Below are 25,967 nucleotides of genomic sequence, written 5' to 3' on the forward strand. Positions count from 1 at the left end.
GTTTTGAAACTTAAAGAAAAACATATAATCATTTCAGACTTCCATTGAAGAACAGAAATTGATTTAGCAAGCTGGGGACGTGACTGGGTAGGAGCAGAGTGGAGCCTGCTGCCTGCTCACAAAAAGAGAAGCAGGGTGTTGTTAGAGGGCCTTTGCAGTTGGCGTTACTCACCCGGAGACAGAGAAAGCAGAGCATCTGTCATCAGCTGTTTCAAAGGCCACTGCCCTAGTTAAACTGTGTGAACTGGGGCACTTGAGTCTGAGCAATTCAGGGCTCTTATTTTCAGCACATGTCCCCAATCATTCTTGTCAAAATGGAGGCCATCTCTTGATTCCAAATGTGTCATTTATCTTTTGAAAAATAATCTGTAACTTTTATCCAGCCAGTAAAACAGAAAGTGAAAAGGAAAGAGAAAAAGTTATATTCCCATATATATATAAGATTGAACACATTTGATGAAAAGAGAAAGGGGAGAACTCCTGGGAGGCATTAAAATGAAAGGACCTGTTTCTATTATGTGTCCAAGTGTGCTTCCACCTGCTGCATCATTTTGTGACTTCATATATACTACTGACGACAAATAAATTCCAGATTTTATGAAATAGTAAAGAGAACACCTATAATCTATGCTTCTATGCATTGCACACCTTTCTTGGAGTAGGGTTAAGAACTAAACTTTGGCCGGGCGGTGGTGGCGCACGCCTTTAATCCCAGCACTCGGGAGACAGAGCCAGGTGGATCTCCGTGAGTTCGAGGCCAGCCTGGGCTACCAAGTGAGTCCCAGGAAAGGCGCAAAGCTACACAGAGAAACCCTGTCTCGAAAAAACCAAAAAAAAAAAAAAAGAACTAAACTTTGTGAAGATCTTGTATCCAAATGCCAGCTAGATCTGAACTGGCATCACTGATTTCAACTAGAGTTCAGTAGTGGTTCCTGGAGACTTTCAGACACCATTCTACTCTGATTGGGCATCCTGCTTTCTTCCTATAACTCAGTTATTCTCTCCAGCAGCTCAAGCCAACAGTCCCTGTGTAGCATGCACCAAGGTCAAGGGTAAAGCCAAGTATAGCAAATAAAAGACGTGTCACTGCTGGAGAACAGCAATTGTTAGGCTGTGATTGGGGCCTATGAAGTCAAGCTTCTGTTTCCAAATTCTGGTCACTGGCTGAGTAACTTGGGCAAGTGATTGAGTCCTCTGTCACTGGCACCTTCAGCTGTGAGATGGAGACAATGGCAAAAGCACTTTATAGTTATTGTGATAATCAGATGTGCTGATACATGTAGGAAGTATTTAGACCAGCCCATAGTAAGTCCCCATTAAATAGCAACATGTGAAAACAGAGGTTGTTATGAAGGCAAAGCACTCCTGCATTCAGGAAGCCAAGACAGAGATATGGAAAATTTTGAGCCCACCTGAACTGCATAGTGGAATTCTATCTAGAAAACCAAAAAAAAAAAAAGTGAAAACATACTTGTATGCATTTGTCTCATATGATCATTCTTCAAAGATATTTCAATTTACTTAGGCATAAAAGTGAACAATTTATTTAATTCCCTCTCAAAATAAATTTATAGACTGTTAGGTTGATGTTTTTGACACATATATCAACTTTAGAATTACCTTGTTAATTCCCACATTGTGGGGATTTTTCCCGACACATTTATCCAGGGGAATTCCTCATGAATTCAGCTTTGTCATCCATAGCCATAGTATGTCTGTCTGCATAACTGAATTTCCTCAAAATATGTCTTTAATATTTTATAAATTTATATTCATATAGAGAATCTATGTTTCCTATTGTGTTAATTTAATTCTTAGCCATTTCACAATTCTGTCTTTTATTATTAAATAAAATGTAACCTTATTTCCCACCAAATGAAAATACTTGGCATTTGCTTTTTCATAGATGCCAAAAAATTTCACAGTAAATAAAAACATTGTGTATGCTTAATTTATAGAAAAAAATGTCAAGCTACATTGTGAGTTTAAAGAAATACTTATCTATAAATATTTTAAGCAAAAATCTTGTCCAAAGGATACAATTTTAATCCAGAATATAAGTATATCTCTATGCAATGGGATATTTTCATAGAAAAAAGTATACAGTGAATGATATATTTGCTTCACCTGCTGTACATAATGTGTGAAAGTGGAACCATCTCATTCCAGAAAAGCTAAGAACTTATGAAAACTCCACATTTAATTAATGTTCATTAATGTGTTTTTAAGCCATAGAATTCTAACACCTGTTGCAGTCTGGACTTCCTTTCTACATGCTTGCACATTAGCAGTCTCATACTTTAAAACTTATCTCACTTGATTACTGTTATTTGCTTTTTGTCTATTTTGCCCCTCACTCATGGGTCACAGCTTCAATTGTCTTATTCATCATGGGCATTAATATCCAATCACTGTCTCACTTGTTTTTTTATGTATTCATTCACTCACCCCATAAATAGAAATAGAAAATTTCAAATAGCAAATAAAACCATTCCTAAAAATAGAAACAAAAATTATATCAGGAATGCTGTTTATAGACAAGGATCTGAGTCAAAGTGTTTATCTTCTGGATGAGGAGAGAGAAAGTCAAGAAATTGGAGTATAGTGAGATTAAATAACTTTAGGTAAGTAGATTACATAATACATAACAGAGGAGAATGGACTGAGTAAAGCTGGGTATAAGGTGTATTGTTAGAAAAAGATCAACAAAAGGAGGCCTTAGATGAGGAAGTGGCATGAACACAGAGCTTAATAATACAAACGAAGGAAGGAAGGAAGGAAAGAAGGAAGGAAGGAAGGAAGGAAGGAAGGAAGGAAGGAAGGAAGGATGTCGCAGATAAACAGAATAAATATGAAGATTCATAAGTGATAAATTTTGTAGTGTGAGAAGCAACAATAAGGTTAGGGGACAAGGGGAGAATTCGAGGTGTGAATTTTGGAGGGTAAAGCATGTCACATGACCATCATTCAGGCAAGCACTTAAAAAATTTATTGTGCTTTTAATTCATCTGGGATCTTGTTAAAATGCAAATTCCAATTCAGAAGTTCTAGGGCTGGACCAGGGATTTACAGCCCTTCAGAGAATTCCAGAGAATGCTATCTGTTATTCCAAGAGCCACTCTTTGACTAGAAAGCTTCTGAGCTGTGCAAAGGAGGTTGAGGTTTCTTGTACATATGAATGAAAGCCATAAAAGGGCCTTGGGTGAGTATGACCATAAATAAATATACACATTCAAAGGCTTTCTTATACTGCATCTATAAATAACCTTGTCTCAGAGAATGCATGGGAGAAAGAAGTCAGTGAGTAGACTACTTCCTTCAGCAAACAGTTAAAGTGGCCTCTGTGAGGTTGGCTGAGAAAGAGCTTGTGTCAGTCACTTTTTCTCACTTTGAAAAGACAGCCAAGAAAACAACTTAAAGGAAAGACTTCTTTAGGGCTCAGAGTTTCAGAAGTCATCGTGCACCATTGGTTCTAAGCCTATATATAGTGAAACATAAAATCATGGTGAAGAGCATGTGGTAGAGCAGAGCGACTCACCCTACAGAAGACAGGAAGGGGTCACAGACTAGACATGCCATCTAAAGGCATTCCCTCTGTGATCTACTTCTTCCAAGCTAGCCCAGTCTCCTCGTTCCTACTTCCTCTCAGCAACATCATCAAATTAAGAATCCACCAAAGCATTAGTACACTGATTATGTCTCTGACCTCACGATCCAATCATGTCTCAATAACTGAGTGCATTATCTGAAACACAAACCTGCCACATAAAAGACTTTTGAAAAAACATGGTTCTTATCCAAACCATAGTGGAGCTCATGAGACACAGCCACATTTGAAAAATTTTTTCATGACAGGTTAAGTTAAATATTGGAAAAGATATTGAGTGGAAAACAAAAGTGATCAAGATTCTACTCACCATATAATTGAAAAGATTTTTAAAGAGGAATGAGGAGGATAGGCTAGAAATCAAGGGATATGATGTGTATGTGCTTATCATATGAAAAATCAAATGGAGACATTAAGTATAATTTGGATATATGCCAAGAGCTCAGGGAAGAGAATGTCCAGTACAGATGGAATTTTGGAGTCATTATATTTGGAAGCTAAATGAGCACAGCTAATAACTTAATATTAGATTTGTGATTGAAAGGCCGGGTGATGGTGGTGCACACCTTTAATCCCAGCACTCAGCGGGGGAGGGGGGGGCGGCAGAGCCAGGCACATCTCTGTGAGTTCAAGGCCAGCCTGGTCTACAGAACAAGATCCAGGACAGGCACCAAAACTACACAGAGAAACCCTGTCTCGAAAAACCTAAAAGAAAAAGAAAGAAAGAAAGAAAGAAAGAAAGAAAGAAAGAAAGAAAGAAAGAAAGAAAGAAAGAAAGGTAAAAGAAAGGCCAGCCAAGGAGACAGAGATAAGAGAGGTGGCCATTGCAAATCCATGTGAAGAACTCAATAATTCAATACAGTAGCCAAACCAGAGACTGACAAAAAGACCAAGCCAATACCACTTCTCAGATGAGATGAAACTAAAAATTAATGGTTGGATGTAGTATGACATGTTATCATCAATTTGACAGAGGCGGTCATATTAACAGGATAAAGAGTTCTTGAGTTGATAGCCAGGAAGAGCAGAGGCGGTGGTAAGGTAGACGCAGAGAGAAGACAACCCTTTCAAGATTGTCTTTTCCATAAAGAGAACTAGAGAAATGAGCTACACTTGCAACTTTTATTTTGAGGTAGGAGACACCAGATCATGTTTACATGCTTGTGTGAAGGAAAGAAACTACTAGGGACGGAAGGAAGAGTGGTGTGGAGAGAAGGAAGCCCATAAAGGGAAGCAGAGCAGACATAAGTAGAATCTTTCGTAAACAGACAGATGCTGTGGGAAGATGAAAGGATTATCTAGACACTTACAGCTTTAAATGAAATGGGATCAAAATACTTAATGAGGAAGAAAGATTAGAGAGTTGAGCAGTAAAGTACTGGTGTTATTTGGTCATCTTAGTATGAAAACAAATTTCAAACAAAAACGTAGTATAGGATCAAAGGGCACTGCTGAGGAGACATTCCAGAAACTTCAATAGCATTAGTACAAATAGGTGGAATTTTCTGTAGGAGCATTTATCTATTTAGAGAGAATATAGTAAGATTATGTGGGATCTATGCAAAGAAGAGCTGCAGTAATAGACTGTAGCATTTAGACCAGATGAGAGGGAAGCGAGAACCTGAAAATGTGGTGAGTCAATACATTATCTCAATGAAACTGAATAACAGTAGTTAAGGTAAATGAAGGTGTTTCTTTGACTCTGGGTAGAAAAAAACTCCTGCACTCTCCAAAGGTGCCAAACTGTGTAAGTTTTAACCACATGCACAGAGTCATGAAAGTTTCTGAAAAATATTTATTATAGAGTTAATAAATACTAAGCATAGGATGGTATTTTACTTACAATTTCTCAGAAACATGTCTATTGAGAAAAAGCAGCATCTATCAGCACAGAGACTGTATCTCTTAGTATTTCAAAATATTTTAAGTGTTTTAATGCTCCAAGCTGAAAAATCAAAACACCATCCCCACCAAACAGGCTATTAGAGCACTATCCTTGAGTGCTGTTTTGTCTCTCTGCTTAATATTCTCTCAACAGCAATAAAACAGAAGTTATCTCACTGAATTTGAGTGCTAATGCACTTGCAAAAAAAATATGAACAGCAAGCAAGTGGAATCTTGAAAAGCCACATCAGTAGTCTTTAGAAAACTGTCAGAAGGGCAAACAGTCCGTAAAATAAGGCACAGGGGTAAGCAACAAGAAGCTGTTGTCCTTCCATGGCCAAGGCTGAAATGAAGATCTTGGAAGCTGAAAGACTGCACCAGATGATGATGAGCAGGGCTGACACAGTTCCAAAGGTGCCCCTGTAGCAGAGACAAAGATGACAGCTGCCTTATGCCTGGAGGAGGCTGGGGAGACTGACTCGGAGCTGCCTCTGAAAAGCCAGTGGTGCTCCTGTACAGAGTAACAGTTTCCATTTCAAAGGTTAATGATTTACCTGGATGAGCTCAAAAGACTCAGCCAGTCAGAAAATATTTCATTAAAATCCACTGTTTACGACTGATATTTTTATATTTTAGTAAATCTAGAACAAGCAAAAGCAGAAACCATTGTAATAATCAGTCTCATTCATCAACATCCCCATTTTATTCCCATTTTGTGTAATGTATTTCTAAATTGTCTGTTATGGTTTGGATTTTTAACCAAGTCTATTTGCTAAATGTTTGGTTGCTAGCTATAGCTAGAAGTGGTAGAGCTAGCTATAGCTAGAAGTGTTAGAGCTAACTTTGGGCGGGGGCAAAACCTAGAGGGAGGAAGTTTGGTCAACCTACACATGCTTCTTATTCTCTTTTCTCCAGGGTACTAAGAGGAGCAGATTTGTTGCACTACAATTTACTCGTCATCATTTTGGCCTTTCCACAGAAGAAAGATAACAACCATATCCTGAAACTGAGAGCCACAATAAATCTCCCCTCTTTATAAGACGATTCCCTCAAGTATTTTGTCACAGTAGTGAGAATCTAACACACGCATTATCCCTTATAATTTCAGGATAAAAAGTCTAAACTGCTAGTGATTTCTTTGTCCCTTAGCATCCAAGCCATTTAAGATGCTCTAAATACCGAAGTCACTGAAAATATCTTTTGACACTTGGAATTTTAAAGTGGTACATCAGAGTATTATCATCTTGCAAAAACATCAGACAGTTGTAAAACCAAGCTAGACTATTCTGTCAAACTTCTGTACAGGACAGTACAGTCATGTGAACAGAACAACGTGCTAGAGCCAACAGTTACAAAAACAGTAGTATTTTTCTGTGGATAAAACACAATAAGAATAACTCATTCTACTTATGCATTCACAGTGTCCATTTCCTGTCAAATTCCTTTGTTAAATTTGAGTACTCATTGAAAAAGCAACAATTGGCTCCAGTAATTCTCATGAATGCTACATTAAATAATGAGACCCTATGTGAACAGACTGAGCATGTTTAAATCACTCTTAGTAATTTCATATGAATAACTTTTGTGATAACAAAAATATCATAAGCTTTTTCTTCTCTGACCTGATTATCCTTGTAGTGATAAACTTTCTATATGACAACATCTCTTCCAATGTAGCATTAATAACCTAAGACCTGCATCATCCAAAAAGAAAACACAAGTCATATCTGAGCACAGGGTAAGAGTTTGTTTCCAAGTGTTTTGTAGACACAACAGGTGACTTGCAGTTGCTTACTTGTCCCTGAGTGCTAGGGTTATGCATGAGCCTTGGGAAAGTGCTGTGGGAAACGCATCTACAGTTTCCTTATAAATAGTTTAGAATTGCAAATGCCAGATGCCTAAGTGAAGAAAGAAAAGGGGAAAGAAATTGTATTGACTGAGCATGTATGCCGTAAGTTCTCTAGAATTAATATCCTCATCGGGGTTCCTGGGAATTCTCCACTGTGAGGAGTCCAGCTGAGAAATAACAGTTGCTTCTTGCCTAGAAGGCAGATGCCTGGGCACTGAAGTAATTTGTCAGAATTCAGCAGGCATTTACTCTTCCAAAATCAAATAAATGAATTTTCTGCAGTTGTTATATTACCCATGCCAATAGTTTAGACTGAAAAATGCTACAACTTAAAAGAACTAGTTTTAAATTTTACACGGTTGGGTTTTATTTTTTTAACCAGTTAAAAAGGAGCAGCATCCCAGCCACCGTGAATTTTTTTTTCTGAATCTATGTGTAACTTTCAGTAAGCATGATTTTCTTAATTCCATGACAAAATGTTAATAAAACTTCATGATTATCCTGGTCTGGCAGGCCTGGCCAAAGACTGTCCATGTAGGGTCAATTAGTGCTGATACTTACTGCAATGAAAAGAAGATGGCACAGCTGGACAAGATGATCATGGGGAGCAAACAGTATCCTAGGACACTGGCCACACAACCATATGACACCCCTGCAGAACTCATCAAGTTTAATAAGGTGTAAATCCCGAGGCAGCCAATGGCACTCATGCCGTATACGTTACCAAACTGGGCTTTTCCTGCCTGAAACAATGCAAAGAAAATGATTAGACATCACAACAGATAAGAAGAAATCAGAATAGTGACAATCCAGAGAGCATTCAAGAATCTACTCAATGCTGCTGGATATCATGGTATTATCACCCGGGCACTGGTTCTGGTTAAAACAAAACAAAACATTGCCTGTGACATAAACTCCAAACAATCACCCTGAATATATGTATCCACATATATTGATGCATGTATGTCTAATATTTGGGATGGGCTACGCATGCTACATAAAAGATAAAATATTGCCAGGACGATTTTTTTTATCATACATTTTCTATAGAGAGTATAAAGAGTGAAACACATATATTTGTGTCCCATATTTACTGAACATCTGAATGATTGAGCAAAAGAATAAAACATCTAATATAGTCTTAGACATTTACAAATAGTATCAAAAATACCCTTAAGATTTTGTTTCAAATTTTAATAAAGGTTTAATATTGAAACAGAAAATAAATTACCTGAGTTTTTACCTCAAATGTCTAGGATCCTCCATATATAATTTACCCATATTAGAACATCTTGATCTAAAATACTTAGTGTTATAATAAACACTTAAAATTGTCTTCTTGCCTGGTGGTGGTGGCTCATGCTTTTAATCCCAGCACCCAAAAGACAGAAACATGTGGATCTCTGTGAGTTTGAGGCCAGCCTGGTATACAGAGTGGATTCCAGGATAGCCAAGGCTACACAAAGCAACTCTGCCTCAAAAAATAAAAAGCCCCAGGTCTTGTAGACATTGGACAAGTGCTCTACCACTGAACTACATCCCCAGCCTGGTTTTATGAGAAAGGATCTTTGCAAATATATATATTTTGCAAATATAAATGTAAAATTTCTGTACTTTATACCTCCATCTCCTGAGTGCTGGAATGACAAATATGTAGCACAATACCCAGCCCTAATTATACTTTTGTGTTGCTTAAGAACATTGCTTTTCAGATCATACTAATAGCCCTACCAGAACAGTTAAATGAGAATCTCTTTAAATTGTGTGTTGATGTTGGGTAATATAAAAATTGGAGTTGCTGTGGTTTGTGTGTTTCCTTAACGCTTATGTGTTAAGGACTCTGACGCTTGTAGTGCTTTGAAAAGTTGTGGACCCTCTAAGGATGGGATTTAGTAGGGAGAAGTGAAGTCACTAGGGGCATGTTTCTCTGAAGGATACTGGGTCCTCCAGGTCCTTCTTATCTCTATCTTTTACTTCTTGGCTGCAAGAGGTAAGCACACTCCTATAGATGATTGTGAGCACACTGCTGTAAATGATTGTGACTCTTACATATCCAGAAGTACTTAATGAATTTGAATATTGTTTCTGAATTTAGTTTTACTTTTACTAATATAATGGATGCAATGGCCTATGAAATGAACTTTTAATTATAGAGGCAGAGTAACACATAGTTGATTTGGCAGCAATTAAATTCATATTGAAATCTGACTTCAGCTAAATGTCCAGTTGGAGTTTTTGGAATGTCGTTGTTGATCTGTATCTATGAACATTAACTCTGAAGTTATAACTGCTAATAAAAAATCTAAGGGCTAGTCATATATATCCATATAATTTTAGAACTATAAGAGACCTAAGTTTCTAGTAAACCTTATTTAAAAAAAAAAAGTAAAGCCTTTTTGTCTTGAAGCAAAGAAACAGAGGCATAAAAATGTGCAGACAACATATGAAGATCATAGTTATTGATAGTTACAGGTAAAATTCATTTGATCAACTCCAGTTAAGATTTCCTCATTTATAATGCTTTGTATCTAAAACACAGAAGAGGATATTTAAGTGACTTCTCGTAGCCTTACGTATCCAAGAGTGGTCTTGATGATGGAATTCACACTGTCTTTTAAGAGATGGTAGTCATAATATATCCCACAGAAAAACAAATAGCTGTTAGATTACAAATGACTTGCAAGGAAAAAATGAGTTCATATATTAAACTGATTGTTTCTGACTAGTTGATTAATCAGCATGGCCTTGCATAGCAGCTTAATCCAAAATTACTACATTACGGTGAAAAAGAGAAGGGAGCCCTAAGAATAGGTGGGAACTCTGGTTGACAGCATTTGAGTTAGAGCGTGTTCCCGTTTTATGTACTGCAAGGAAGGCGGTTGTTATACTGCACTGTTGTCCTGGATGAAAAGGATGTGATCATTGGTCACACAGAAACTAGATTTTATTCAATATCTTGGCAGGTTTGTATTACAAATTTAGTAAAGGAAAATAGAACATGCACTTTATAAAACACATTTGAAAGTTATAGCTGCATTAAAAGAAACTGCTTTTGTATGTGTGTGGGGGGGTGCTACGTATGTTTGTCTGTGTATGTGTTCATGTATGTGTATGTATGTGTGTGTGTGCTGGCCACCTTTTATTCTGAGACAAGATGTCTCACTGATCCCATTGCTCACAGACTGTCTAAGTTTCTGACTAGTGAGCATCATGGTCCCCTGTGCTGGGGTATCTCTAAACCCGGTTTTTATGTGATGGGATCCAAGCTCCTGTCCTAATGCTTCTTAGAAAGCAAATTTCTTCTTCTTCTTCTTCTTCTTTTTTTTTTAAAGAAATTGTTTCAAAATTATCTCTGATGGATACAAAGCCTGAAATGTCAGGTTAGCTTTGGAAGCTACCAGAAGCAATGTGGCTCCCAGAGCCACACAGAAAAGCAGGGGTCCTGTGAGATCTGTTTCGTTCATAATGCTGCCATCTGCTGGCTTCATTGGGTTTAGCACCGTCAAGGTTTTCTGCCATATGTGATCAAAATTAATTCCAAGTTCTGCAAAAAGGAAATAAATAGTCTAAGGTAAATATAGGAAACAAAAGAGTTCTATTATTGCAAAGTTAGTGTACCTATTCTTTTGCATGGCATCTTAAGATGATTGCTCTACTTGGTTTTCATAATCTAAATCTCAAGTTTGAGGTAATATACCATGAGCAAACAACACACCCAAAGAAACAGTTTAAAGAAAAAAAATCTCTATGGAGGAAATTTCTATCTGGTTCATGCAGGAAAACATTAATACTATTTAAAAACATGGGAATTGACACACAGTAAAACCTATCATTGTGGCTAACAGACTAAATGTGTCTCAATTGCCCCTTCAGATATTTCCTCCCCCTACATTTCCGACTCCTAGTGCTTCTGGAATCATGCCATACCACCGATGGCATAACTTGTTAACAACACTCAGTTTAGGTCTAGCGTTTTCTTTCATTCTGCCTAATAAGAATATTAACTTTGCTCTAAATTGATAAAACTCCACAAGGAAGAAAGAGAAGGACTCTTTTTGCAGAGAGCAGTAACCACGATGTACATGCAGATGTTTATAAATCAATTCATTGTAGGATTAAATCAATAATCCTAAGGACAAGTTAATCTTTTTTCTTTCTATGAGTGAGAGTATTGGAATAGAATCATCTCACTAAAGCAAGCTCTGATTGATTGCTCAGGCTTTACTGGCTCTCAAGATCTATAAGCATTGGTCATATATATATATATATATATATATATATATATATATATATATATATATGAGACAGGTAGTATCAATTCATTCCTATTTTATGCACCAGATGTCTGAAATTTAAAAGGTTAAGTAACTTTCAGAGTCTAAAAGCAAGAAGTAGAAAATCTACATTTCCACATTGGCCAATCTCACTCCTGTAAAACATTGAGAAGTCAGGTTCCTGTGCAGTTAATCTATCGATCACCTATCTGTCTGTCTGTCTGTCTGTCTATCTATCTATCTATCTATCATCTATCTAATTTATTACATTTTTTCTATAAGAAAGGCTCCCTTTCTAAATTCAACTGTACATCTATCTATCTATCTATCTATCTATCTATCTATCTATCTATCTGTCATCTACCTATCTATCAATCATCTATATATTCCATCTTTCCTATGGGAAAGGCTACACTTCCTAAATTCAACTGTACTTCCAAGCATGTACAAATATCTCTGGTCAGATTATAAGAATAGTTGAGCTATTTATTATTTAGAGACATTGGGTACTAGTCAAAGTATCTCCCGTTAAGCCATATCTCCATCCTCAGATTTTTTTAATGGTGGCTAGTGCCAATTAAATATTTTCCAAAGTTGACATTTTGAACAAGAAAGATTTTTAATGATCGTCATGCCATGGAGGGGCCTTCCTTTAACAATTTAGACATTGTCAGAGGGTCAGGGGGCACCTGAGTGAGCTGGAATAGAGAGTTAAACTTTTACATATACAGTCTCCTGTAGCTAGAAGTTTCTCTGGTCCTGCCTAAGCCCTGTAGTCCTGTGGTCTGCTTATAAAATAATTACACAGAGGCTTAATGTAATTTATAACCACTTGGCCATTAGCTCAGGCCTACCACTGTCTAGCTCTTACATTTAAACTCAGCCCATTTCTGTTAATCTATATGTTGCCACATGTCCTGTGGCTTTACCTGTGTGCCATTACATGCTGCTCCCTGGATGGTGGGCTGTTGTCTCTTGACTCAGCCTTCCTCTTTCCAGAATTCTCCTTGTCTGTTTATCCCACCTATACTTCCTGCCTGGTTACTGCCAATCAGCATTTTATTTATCAACCAATCAGAGCAACACAGAGCAACAGCATACAGAGCGATATTCACAGCAGTCTCCTGGTTGAAATTTGTTATCCTAAGCATGGGGCAGGGAACTACTTAACCTAGTGGGGACATAGGTTAGAGTTAAAGCAGTGGTTTCACATGTGTGAGGATTTGCACCCCAGCAGTGGGTTAGGAAAGAAAGATAAAGATTGAGAAAAATAAACATTACTAAACAGTGAGCAACTAAAAGCATGCATATAAGTAACATTATACAGGCTGAACAGGTTGTGGTTGGGAATATTTATGTATGTACATATATGCATGGAACAGCAATTAATGAAAAAGGAGGCCATGAATTTGAAAGAGATCAAGGAAGGATACATGACAGGGTTTGGAGGGAGGAAAGGGGAAATGATCTAATTATACTATAATCTCAAAAAATAAAATGAAGTAATTTTTAAAAAGTGAGTAGATTTAGCCAGGCGGTGGTGGCGCAAGACTTTAATCCCAGCACTTGGGAGGCAGAGCCAGGCAGATCTCTATGAATTCGAGGCCAGCCTGGTCTATAGGACAAGATCCAGGACAGGCACCAAAACTACACAGAGAAACCCTGTCTTGAAAAAAAAAAAAAAGAAAAGAAAAAAGAAGAAAAAAAAGTGGATAAGTTGAGTACATTTTTGTTTCCATGTGTTTCCTTTATTTTCAGTGTGTTGTATCTTCTGACCATGTACACTGGAGGAGATGAGTGGTTCAATAACCTTAAAATGGCTTAAGAGTTTAATAAACTTTTTCTCTCATATGTTACATTCTGAATGCAGTTTCCTCTCCATCCTCCCCTCCCAGTCCTCTCCCACCCCCATCCACTACTCCTCCTTTCTCTTCAGAAAAGGGAAGACCTCCTATGAATATCAACTGAACATGGCATATCAAGTTGCAGTAAGACTGGGCACCACCCCTCATACTAAGGATGGATGAGGCAGCCTACTAGGAACAAAAGGGTCCCCAAAGAGTTAGGGACAGCTCCTGCTCCCACTGTTAGGTGTCTCACAAGAACACCAAGTTACACAATCATAACATATATGCAGAGGACCTAGGTCAGTTCCATGCAGACTCCCTGATTGTCCGTTCAGTCTCTGTGAACCCCTAGGAACCCAGTTTAGTTGATTCTGTGGGTTTTCTTTGGAGCCCTTGACCCCTCTTGTTCCTACAATCCTTCCTCCCCTTCTTTGGCAGGATTCCCCAATCTCTGACTAAGGTTTGGCTGTGAGACCCCACGTCTGTTTCCATCAGTTGCTAGGTGAAGCCTCTCTGGATATAATTGTGGTAGGTGCCTGTCTACGAGTATAGCAGAATATCATTAGAGTTCATTATTTTTTTTTCTGGTCCTGTTTGGGTCTATCCTGGGTCTCTGGGCTATCCAGTCTCTGGGTTCTGGCCCTCTAGGTAGCCAGGGATGGGCTTGCTCTAGTGGCATGGGTTCAGGCTGGACCAGTCATTGGTTGGCCACTCCCATAATTTCTGTGACACCTTTACCCGAGCACATCTTGTAGGAAGGACAAATTGTAAATTGATGGTTTTGTTGCTGGGTTGGTGTCCCAATCCCTCTACTGAAGCTTTTTCTGGTTACAGAAGATGGTCAGGTCAAGTTCTGTAACTCCCATTACAAGGAGTCTTTTCTATAGTCACCCTTGCAGATCCCTAGGAGTTTCCATTGCACTTGGTTTTTTAAATAGTAGAAGACCATAAAAATTAAAAATATCACAGTTTAAATTAATTTTATACCAGGCTTATGTCACTTTCAAGTTTCATTTTCAGTTTTTATTACAAGTAAGTGCCTTTGGTATAAAATACATTTTTTCCTTAAGAAAATAGGAGTAGTTTTTTTCTGAAAAAAAAAACTCAGAAAAAAAATGCTTTTTGCAATATCATTGTTGATTTCCACCATTTATTTAATGGCATAATTAAGGTCTGCACACCTTTCAATACGGAGTCATGAAATCATGAATGAATATAGGATATAGTAAATATTTTCGTGAAAAAATATTTTATGTTTTCAACAGAGAATTTATATCATAAATATTTTGTTTTCAAATTTATTACAAAGTGTTCATTGTAGGGGCCCCAACACAGCACCTCAGCGTGTAAAGCAGAAGATGGAACTCCTATAAAACTCGAATGTAAAATTTATTGTTTTGCTGTCATCTAGTGGTAGGCAAGTATATGACATGAAGTACAAGAGTGAATTAAGATCTTCGTTTTTACATAAATTACGGCACTGACCTTACAGATGTAAGTATCGGCCTGTGCTACAAGGAGCAAACAACAAATACCAGTAACTTTTCTAGTTTGGCAGGCTAAGGCTGACCATTACCCTAGGATGAACATTTATTTTTTTTACTTTATATTGTATGTCTCATCTATGAAAATATGATACAAAAAATATTACTTTAAAATCTGGGCATCTTTAAGGAAACTGATATAAATGTTGTGCTGATCTAGAGAGTCTGGTTCTAAAAATGCTGCAATTGGAAAAAAAAACTCTCCAAGCAATGTCAATCTTAATTTTAAAATATAAATACTGAAATTTCTATATGTCCCCAAAGACCTATGAGAATATTATATTGGAAATAAGAGAGAAAAAAGATTTATTCAAATATATCTTCTGGAAAGTTATTAATATGCTTCTATCTAAATATATCTTAAAATAAGAAAAGGAAAACTAATTTAATTCTACTGTGGCAAAAAGCACAAAAATGGGAAGAAGTAAAAACAATCAATATACATGATAAATTCTCAGACTTCTAGTAATATAAAATACAAAGTATTCATCTTTCCTTTTTTAATATCAAATGACATAGATATTACATATTTGACTATAACAGTACAGTAGAAAATCCACTTTTTGTCAGGTCAACTGATAATGTTCCAAGTGCCTTCTGACCAAATTTTCCCACTGTTACAGACACATCCCAAAGAATGCACAGGCTAAAAGATTTTAACTATGATGTTAATCACAATATTACTTGCTGTAGGTTACAACCTTTAAGGTATGTTTAAATTGTGGCACCTGAGTTTTATAAGATGATTATAAATCATGTTTCTAACATTTAATGTCTTTAAAGAACTAATATATAGAAATGTTCATGAAGCTGGGCAGCAGTGGTGCACGCCTTTAATCCCAGCACTCAGGAGGCAGAGCCAGGTGGATCTTTGTGAGTTCCAGGCCAGCCTGGTCTACAGAGCAAGATCCAGAACAGGCAACAAAACAACACAGAGAAACCCTGTCTCAAAAAGCCAAAAAAAAAAAAAAAGAAAAAGAAAAAGAAAAGAAATGTTCATGACACAATAACTGAAAATAAGACCATATGTGTTTGTATGACTCAACTTTATTTTAAAAATACTCAAAACAAATATTTTCATTGAAAAATAGTATTTCCCTTTAGAGTAACTAGGTGTTTACATACATAATATGTACACACATAAAAAAATAGAATAATAGCTGGAAAGAAACATTTGAATGTTTCATGGTAGTTAATCCTTAGAGACAAGATTTTAACTACCTTATATATTAATTCATATATTTCTATATTTTCCAATATGTATAGTGAATGCACTTAGGTGATTGATGGGTCTTTTAGGGCAAAAAATGTTGATAGAGCCAACCATATTTAGTGAAAATAGTTTATAAGTTTCAGTTGTTTAGTAATTGCAGAGGAGAAATAGAAGGAGTTGATTAGACATAACTGATCACAAAGCTTAATAGCTTCTGTGGTACTAAGAGATCTATTACCTAATTTTCTGCATTGTTCAGAATTATTTAAATCTTTCTCTTGTTTACCTTTTTAGGCAAAGAAAGAAGGCTGTGTTAACTCCAGGTAGTTACTGAATTCAAATGAGGTAAACAGTACTTACTATGGAAAATATTGGTAATTATAGTCTTCATTTTCATCTAACTCCACTTAGAGCCAGTGTGGGTACAGAGGACTGGCAGGGTGCTACCACTGAGAATTTATGCTTCATTCTCTAGTGTAAATCCAGTAGAGTTTTAAGTTCTTTCTTGGGGTTGTTACCTCCAGCAAAAACTCAACGTAGACATAGAATGCTTGGGTATGAAGAAAAATGAACATAAAGTTCCTGAAATCTATCTGGACCTCCAGGTCCAAGAGTCCTGGGTTTCCTTCCTAAGAACATTGTTATGAACAGGAACTGTATTCTCCTTCACCTAGCTTTTCTAAGATGATCAGAGAGAGCTCATGAGAGACAGAGGAAAAAAAGAGTGTGGCTTGCCTCCACGCCAACCACAGAGAAACATTAATTTGAGAAACTATCTCACTTGCTCCCAGGCAAACAGCAAAGAATAAAATAATACTGTTATGAAGTGCACCCTTAGATGTTTGGAAAGTGTTGCTACTTTGATATAAACACCTTTCCATAATATGTCTTTCCTATTTATGCCAGGCCAGAGTCCAAATCTAGGAAACAGTGAAGGAGCATTCAATAATAGCAACAATTTCCCAGCAACAGAACAAACATGCTTGGAAATTTCACCCAATAATGCAACAAACTTGCAGCCATTTGGGGGTATGTGTCTTGGTTTGGAAGAGTCCTGTTAACTGTGCAGTAACTGCACACAAAGCAGTGTCCGCAACATTGAGGCAGAGCATGCTAAGCCCTGATTACTGCAGTAGTTTCCTGAGCTGTGCACACCCTAGGAACAACACTTCCTTAACTTGCCTTCTAGCAAAGGAGGCTCTTCATCAAAACCGTCCACTGAAGGAGATTGTGGATAATAGTCTGAGTTAGATGCTGGCTGAAAGAGCTGCCCTGCATAACTCGATGACAGGAGCATCTCTGCTGGAACAGAAGAGGAAGGTGGACGCTGCTCAGCGGCTTGTGTTCTAGGAAATTAAAAATGCCTATATTTTACATACAAGAAAGGAATATCCTAACAAACGAAGGAAGGGAGGTACAATTTTCCTCTTAAGGACTTCACCTGATTCTAAGGGTTGCTTACCAATGAAATAATGAACCTGCTTAAAAGTTAAATTTAACTAAAAAAAAAATTGAAGTAAAGGGTCATGAAAAAGCTTCTATAATAATGATCTACAGTAAGATTATTAATCAGGCATATGCAATATGCTGGGCACTGTCCCCTTTTTCTCACTTAAAACTCTGTATGGTCAAAATGCTCTTTAAATACCATTTTACAGAAGAATAAATAGAATTTCAAAAGTAAATGACCCTCAGCGTCATGCTTGGGTTTCTGAAATGAAGTTTTATGAGCAGAGCTCTGCTCCCTACATAGGAAACCTTTCTGCTCTTCATGAGGGAATTATCAATATTAAAGCTTCTAGAAGCCCCCAGAACAGGCTAATAAAAATCAGAACTTAATTGTATCATCAAGCCAAATGTAATCAAAATCTATAAAATCAGTTTTGTTCACATAGAAATGTGCTCTCCACTACTGACTATTACCAGAAAATTGCTATTCATCAAATTATCCATGAGTGCCTAGAGCACCTTGCTAACTATGTGAGTTGCTAACTTCTGCAACGCTTCTTACAATGAGCAATCTGCTTTTGCCAATGAACAATGTTTTTACATGTCCATGAATGTGTATTTTGTTTTATCATGTGCTTAAGGAACTTGAAAAATATTTGAACCTTATAAATAGCTTGTAGTAGTGCTAGAAGATGGAAGAAAGAAAAATAAGAGAGTCTATGAAATTAGTTCATTTTTCACAGTTTTTAGTTGCAGTAGGGAAAGAAAAATCAATAACTATCTATCACATTTTTTTCATTTTTTGTTTTACTTTGTTTTTTTTCCAAACACCCCTAGATGAATATAGAGTTCAACATTCTGAACTTTGGAAATCTTGAGATCTCTTTATTTTTTAAATGTATTTATTATAATTATAAAAAAATTTATTAAAATATTTTTACAAAATACTTTTGGCAATTTTCTTTTATGATTATTCTTAATGTACATTCCACAAAATCATATTAAATTCTAAGTATTTAACCTTGACCAAAAAATTGCCTATCTTGGCAAATAAAACCATAGAGATAGAGGGAAGAGTCATGTCATCATTCATTAACCCAATACCGGCTTATTAAAGGCAGAGATATAACCTAATACTTTTGAATCCCTACAGCATGCATACTGATTACTATAGGTATCTCACTTATATGAACTATTACTCATGTTTTTCAATGTGGGCTGGAACCAGAGCTTATACCTGGGCCAAGTTCAGCCACACTGGTGCAGTACAATCATGAACTTTTCTCATGCAGTTGAGTTAATATCTATCACTTTGTCATCTTGATTTCTGAAAAATGTTGATAAGAATAATCAATTGTTTGGCTATTTGTCCCTGTGCTTTATCCAATCTTGATCTCAACAATTCTCGCTCATACAAACCCTCCTCTTTCTCGCCAATTGGACTCCTGGAGTTCCACCTGGGGCCTGGCCGTGGATCTCTGCATCTGGTTCCCTCAGTCATTGGATGGGGTTTCTAGCACGACAATTAGAGTGTTTGGCCATCCTATCACCAGAGTAGGTCAGTTCGGGCTGTCTCTCGACCATAGCCAGTAGTCTATTGTGGGGGTATCTTTGTGGATTTCTGTGGGCCTCTCTAGCACTTTGCTTCTTCCTATTTTCATGTGGTCTTCATTTATCATGGTCTTTTATTCCTTATCCTCCCTCTCTGTTCTTGATCCAGCTGGGATCTCCTGCTCCCCTAAGCTCTCTTTCTCTCGACCCATGCCCTTCATTATCCCCCACTCACATCCATTGGATAAAGCACAGGGACAAATAGCCAAATGAATGGAAACACTATGAACTATGAACCAATAGCTGAGAAGCCCCCAACTGGATCAGGCCCTTTGGATGAGTGAGACAGTTGATTAGCTTGATCTGTTTGGGAGGCATCCAGGCAGTGGGACTGGGTCCTGTACTCAATGCATGAGTTGGCTTTTTGAAACCTGGGGCTTATACAGGGACACTTGGCTCAGCCTAGGTGGAGGGAACTGGACCTGCCTGGACTGAATCTACCAGATTGAACTCAATCCTCAGGGGAGTCTTTGCCCTGGAGGAGATTAGAATGGGGGGTGGGCTGGGAGGAAGGTGGGGGGAGGGGGGAGAACAAGGGAATCCGTGGCTGATATGTAAAATTAAATTAAATTATAAAATAAAAAAATAATAAAAAATAAATAAATAAAAGAATAATCAAATGGGGGAAATGTTGGCTTGGCTGGAATGGGAGATCTCAAGAATAAAGCTTTAGCTTCCTCATATCGGACTTTTATATTATAGTTTAAATAAAAGATAATACTCCAGTAGAAATACCACTTGGAAAAGAGAATGGATAAAAGAAATAGGGATTTAAAGGCACTGTGATCCTTTCTGTGAAACAGGGCACTTGAGATGAAAAGCCTATCACATTTTCTCATTTTTCATCATTACACTAACCATTCTGAAATGGCCTTGTAATCCACGTACTCACTCAACCTCAAGCACTGTTTGGCATTTCTTTATCTCTCAAAGTATAAATCATAAAAGGTGCAATGGGATACAGTTTCGTATACTCACCATTTGAAGTTGTAGAAACATTAAACAACCGCACCTTTCTCTTTCGGTTAGAACACTGCTCAGTAATGAGTGCAGCACCTATTGCTCTTGTGTGTAGGATGATCAGTTGATAAGCACAGATGATTGGTTAATAGGAACATGGTCCGAACTTCCCTAGACAGAGGTGAAACTGAACACCTTCCATTCACCCTCATGAAGATTCTATCATACAACCTGAGACCCCAAACTTCAAGCCTGTTTCTTACTAGCTGACTGTGATGGTTAATATTTACTGTCAGGAAGATGGACTCAGAATCAACGAAGAGACAAACATCTGGGCACATGTGTGAGGGAGAGAGATTCTAGATGGAATAATTGAGGGGGAAACACACACTCTAACTTAGGGCTGTGGCACTCTATGGGCTGCAATACCCTACTCTGAACAAAAGGAAACAGTGATGTGAACACCAGCATTCATCTCTCCTTTTGTTTCTTGACTGTGGCACGATGTGACCAGTAATCTCAAACTACTGCCTCTATGACTCCCCTCCCATTCCATGATGGGCTGATGGACTGTAGCCTCAAGCCATGAGTCAAAGAAAAATAAACAACAAAAAAAAAATAAAGTCTTCCTGCCTTAAGATGTTTGTGTGATATTTTTGTGACAGCAACAAGAAAAATAATTGATTAATAACCTTGAAAAAGTATCAATTTATCTCTTTGGCTAGTTTCTCAAAAGTAGTAGTTATCTCATAGGGTTGCTCAGGGTTCCAGTGACATGCTTAATAAAGCTCAAGGCAGTCCATAACACAAAAAGAGAACACAGTAAATGTTAATTGTCGTGAGAGTTGAGAGACATGATACTTATTCCAGTTCTCCTACCTACACCCACAAAACTATGTGTAGAAAAGCAGCAGAGCAACCCAAACCACAGGATAACAGGTTGCTTTTTCAAAGTTATATCTATCTAACATTTAAATAATAGTTTTTCTTTAAGATACATTTTTTGTACATCACTGCAATTGTTCTTTATAAAAATTACACAAAGTAGATGTCTTTATGTCTCAGCTGAAGAAAAAAAAAGTTGTCTTCCTATATCACAGAGCTAAACAGTGCTAGCTGGGAGAAATGTTCCTCAGTTTGCAGGGTTTTCTTCTCTTTTTCTTCCTTCCTTCCTTCCTTCCTTCCTTCCTTCCTTCCTTCCTTCCATTCTTTTCTTTGTCACTAATAAAAAACAAATACTAAATTCTTTGTTTCCCTTTTTTTAAATTCAAGTTAAGATTTTGCTCTCTCTCTCTCTCTCTGTCTCTCTCTGTCTCTGTCTCTCTCTCTCTGTCTCTCTGTCTCTCTGTCTCTCTGTCTCTCTGTCTCTCTCTGTCTCTCTCTCTCTCTCTCTCTCTCTCCTCTCTCTCTCTCTCTCTCTCTCTCTGTGTGTGTGTGTGTGTGTGTGTGTGTGTGTGTGTGTGAACATGTTGAAGCCAGTGGTCAATGCTGAGGGTCTTCCTCAATAGATCTCTGCTCTCTGCCTTATGTTTTTAAGATGGGGAGTCTCTCAGTGGCCAGGAGCTTGTTGATTTGTCTAAAATGTCTAGCTACCAAGCCCCAGAATATTTTTGACCACCACCTCCTCCATGTTGTATTACAGATGCATATCATTTCATTCAACTTTTCCACATGATTTCTGGAGATCTCAACTTAGATTTTCATGGTTTTGTGGAAGGTACTACACCAACTCAGCCATCTTACCAGTCCTTCAAGTTAAACTCATCTCCAATACCTAATACATCCTAAAATATGTTTATGTCAATACTGTCGTGGCACTTTTCATAATATTCACATATTGAAATTTATATTTTATTGTACAACTCCTCAAAATCATATACCTGTAATGAAAAAGACTTCCTAACTCCATTCTAAAAACATATCCACCCATCATTGAAGATGCTTCTTGTAGAAGCAGACAAGACTATTACAGAATTTCATAACTGATCAAAACGTTGAGAATTGACTGTGGGGTGCCCAACTCCACCTGATACGTTTACAGTGCAACTCCTACATCTAAGACTAAAAGAACATTTCAGAAAAGGTGGGCAGAAAGATTGCAGGAGCCAGAGAACATCTGCTGCAACATAGTGTCATCTATGTAAGACTGTAGCTTGAGTTTTCCTGCCTGGCCCACGGTCAGGACAAATCTCTCTCACCTGCCAGTCCCACAGCCACTCAGACCCGACCAAGTAAACACAGAGACTTATATTGGTTACAAACTGTATGGCCATGGCAGGCTTCTTGCTAACTGTTCTTATAGCTTAAATTAATCCATTTCCATTAATCTATACCTTGCCACATGGCTCATGGCTTACCGGCATCTTCACACGCTGTTTGTCATCATGGCGGCTGGCAGTGTCTCTCCGACTCAGCCTTCCACTTCCCAGCTTTATTCTCCTCCTTGTCCCGCCTATACTTCCTGCCTAGCCAATGGCCAATCAGTGTTTTATTTATTGACCAATCAGAGCAACACATTTGCCATACAGAACATCCCACAGCACTTCCCCTATTTTTTTTTTCAAGGAGGCTCTGCTTTTGTTTCCACAGAAAGCCAGAGGCTATGGATTTGTTCCAGATTAAGATACATCAGGTTTGACCAGCCAAGACCACTTGAAAGGTCTCCGATGACACCATGGCCCAGATGATCCAACATCCAGAACCGTTTCAAGGCATCTGGCTCAGACGATACACCCTCATGGACTACTCCATAATCCTAAATATTCTTTGTGTCCCCATAAGGTACAGCGCCCCCCCTCCAGCAGGAAGTAGTAAGAGAAGCTACACTCAAATTCCCAAATATACCAAGCTGACTTTGGAGATGTGTAAAGGTTAAAACCTTCCTTTTTAAGAAAAGAAAAGGGGAAGTGCTGTGGGATGGTCTGTATGTCAAATGTGTTGCTGATTGGTCAATAAATAAATCACTGATTGGCCAGTGGCCAGGCAGGAAGTATAGGCGGGACTAACAGAGAGGAGAATTGAGAGAACAGGAAGCTGGGTGAGGGAGACACTGCCAGCCGCCCTCAGGACAAGGAAGATGTAAAGTACCGGTAAGCCACAAGCCACGTGGCAAGATATAGATTTATAGAAATGGATTAATTTAAGCTGTAAGAACAGTTAGCAAGAAGCCTGCCATGGCCATACAGTTTGTAAGCAATATAAGTCTCTGTGTTTACTTGGTTGGGTCTGAGCAGCTGTGGGTCTGGCGGGTGTCAGAGATTTGTCCCGACTGTGGGCCAGTCAGGAAAACTCTAGCTACATATGACAGGAAGTAACATCCATGAAAATTCAGCAATATGATTGCCTAAGCAAGATCATAATGGCAACACCAGTTGACATGCCATCATGAATAAAGGAAAGGCTCCACCCCTAGATCAAGACCTACAGGCAACCAAGGTCTGCAGAGAGAGGGATCATCAGTTTTATTTGGGGATAATCCCCTGATAAATTGTCTAATACCAAGTGATCAACATTAAACACATAAGCTTAAGAGACCAACCCCAAATGGACTCAACAGATTCAAGTACACACGTGTATGCATTGTGTGTGTGTATGTGTGTGTGCTCGCACATGCACATGTGTGTATGCAATATTAACTATTCAAGAAGAGGTCACGAATTTGAGAGCGATTGGGGGGGGGACACCAGAGGTGGCCTGGAAGTGATGTGACTTCACTACACATGTAGAAAATTCTCATTTTCTTAAAAATAAGTAAAAACTATAAAAGACCTTGGATTTCATCCTCACCTTGGTTTTGTAGTGGTCTTAATTTCTGAGAGAAATTAGACAAAATAAATGTTTTTAAATAGATGAAATCCATTTTTAGTGTCCAGATAACTATCAGGTAAAAGGCTTTTATTTAATCATTATTTTTAAAAGAATAAATAAAACATTAACGTGACATGAGCACCAAGTGCAAAAAGCATTTACAAAAAATCCTGGTAACTTATCTGTCCTTTCTTGTCATTTAGTGAGGGATACATCATTGACAACTGCTCAGTTAACTTTGTCTTCCCTCAGGAGAGCCCACCTATCAGGAACTAACTGACAGAACACTGACATTTCTAAAAATGGGAGTATGTTTACTCACTATAAGTTACTTACTCTCTGGATCCATAAAGATTTCCATAAGCATTGGAATCATTATAGCTCTGCTCCTGATTATCAATCGTATAATTAGATTGGTAAAAGTCCATGTCATACTCTCCCAAGTTCGACATCCTGAAATATTAAGAGTTTGTTTTTTACTTATTTTGTGAGCCAATTAAACTTTTCCAATATATACAAAGATTAACTGATGGTGTTGTTATAGTTATCTTCCTATCAAAAGAGACTGTATTTGGAAGAATAAATGAACTATGAAGGGAAAAGCAGGAAATATATGCTAGAAAGTCACTTACAAAACCTGTCAACATCAACTACTTTATCAAGTTTTCCCATTTTTCTCATTGTGACTGTAAGCTGTTTTCAGTTTTTCTAAAAGAAACAACCAACATTCTTCCCTCACATACCTCATTCTTAGCAGTTTAGAGAAACGTTTTAAACTTGGTGTGGTGCATATCTACAAATTTATCCTCAGCAATGAAAGTTTCTTATTTTAAAAAAAAGATGTACAAGTACACAGGCATGCACACACACACACACACACACACACACACACACACACACACACAAACACACAAAAAACACCAAGAGGGCAGAAAGTAACAGCTGATGCTATTAATATTTTAATTTCCCCAGAGACATAAATTTTACTAAACATCTTCTTACTCGCCTAAACAAAAAATAAGCATTTATAAAATATTTCCTAATTCTACTTGAGAGTTCTTATTAACTATCTGGAACATTTTCTTTCTTTTGCCCAAGATGCTACCCATGGGTTCTGGATGAGTCATAGAAGAAAAGACTCTGTACTGCCAGGCTAAGGACACAGTTCTTTTACCTAAACTCACTACTTAGCTTCTAGGCTCTTCTGATAATTCAGGGTACATGACCTTGACTCATACTAAAGCCAGAAATACCAGATGGAAAAAGAACAAAATGAGATGAAGAGGAGACAGAAGACAATATTAGAAAGGCAAGATGGCTATTTGAATAAAAATTCTAGAAGAGAGCAGAGATATTTTGGATTTTTAATCCTGTTTCTGACAACCATTTTTATTTTAAAAGAGTGAAACTGGAAACCACTGGGAGTAATCCATATAAGTAGGGCCATCTGTGGAATACTACCAATAATGAATTTTAAATTTTAAATGTATAAAAAGCAGCCTTAACTCTTAAGAGCTCCATTAATCAGAAATATTCAACTCATAATTGTTAAATATATCAATTATTCATTTTGGTAAATATAGAGAGCTTTGCTAAACGTGGATGTATCAATTCATACAGCTGATTTTATAAATAGGGATTTTTCATTAGTGATGTTCATGAAGTAGCTATGAGCTATGAAAACTAAAATCAAGACTTAGCAATGAGTCTTCTAACAAATTATGATATAAATCAAATATTAAATATAAAATAAATACTAAAACTTAATAACACAATTTTCTCAGCCCATAAAAACTGTTACTATGAAGCATAGAGAGAGATTTCTCTCGAGAATACACTCATTTTAGGCAACCTGCCAAGCTTCATGCAACAGCTATTTGAGTTCTTGCATAACCCCTTCTCGTATTTTATTTAAATGCTAA

At 37.4% G+C, this 25,967-nt stretch overlaps 1 protein-coding gene across 1 annotated transcript; it reads right to left on the reverse strand.

Annotated features, from left to right (window-relative positions):
- Positions 1-5,578: 5,578 nt before the first annotated feature.
- Positions 5,579-24,497, reverse strand: Yipf7 (Yip1 domain family member 7). Its single transcript, XM_059275252.1, has 5 exons — positions 24,382-24,497; positions 17,401-17,564; positions 10,739-10,884; positions 7,902-8,083; positions 5,579-5,911 (listed from the first exon to the last, which is right to left on the reverse strand). Exons 1-5 carry the CDS (start codon positions 24,495-24,497, stop codon positions 5,749-5,751), a joined length of 771 nt encoding a protein of 256 aa, XP_059131235.1. The 3' UTR covers positions 5,579-5,748.
- Between the last annotated feature and the right edge of the window lie 1,470 nt (positions 24,498-25,967).

The sequence above is a fragment of the Peromyscus eremicus genome, chromosome 10 (genome assembly GCF_949786415.1).
Source record: "Peromyscus eremicus chromosome 10, PerEre_H2_v1, whole genome shotgun sequence".
Classification (NCBI taxonomy): Eukaryota; Metazoa; Chordata; class Mammalia; order Rodentia; family Cricetidae; genus Peromyscus; species Peromyscus eremicus.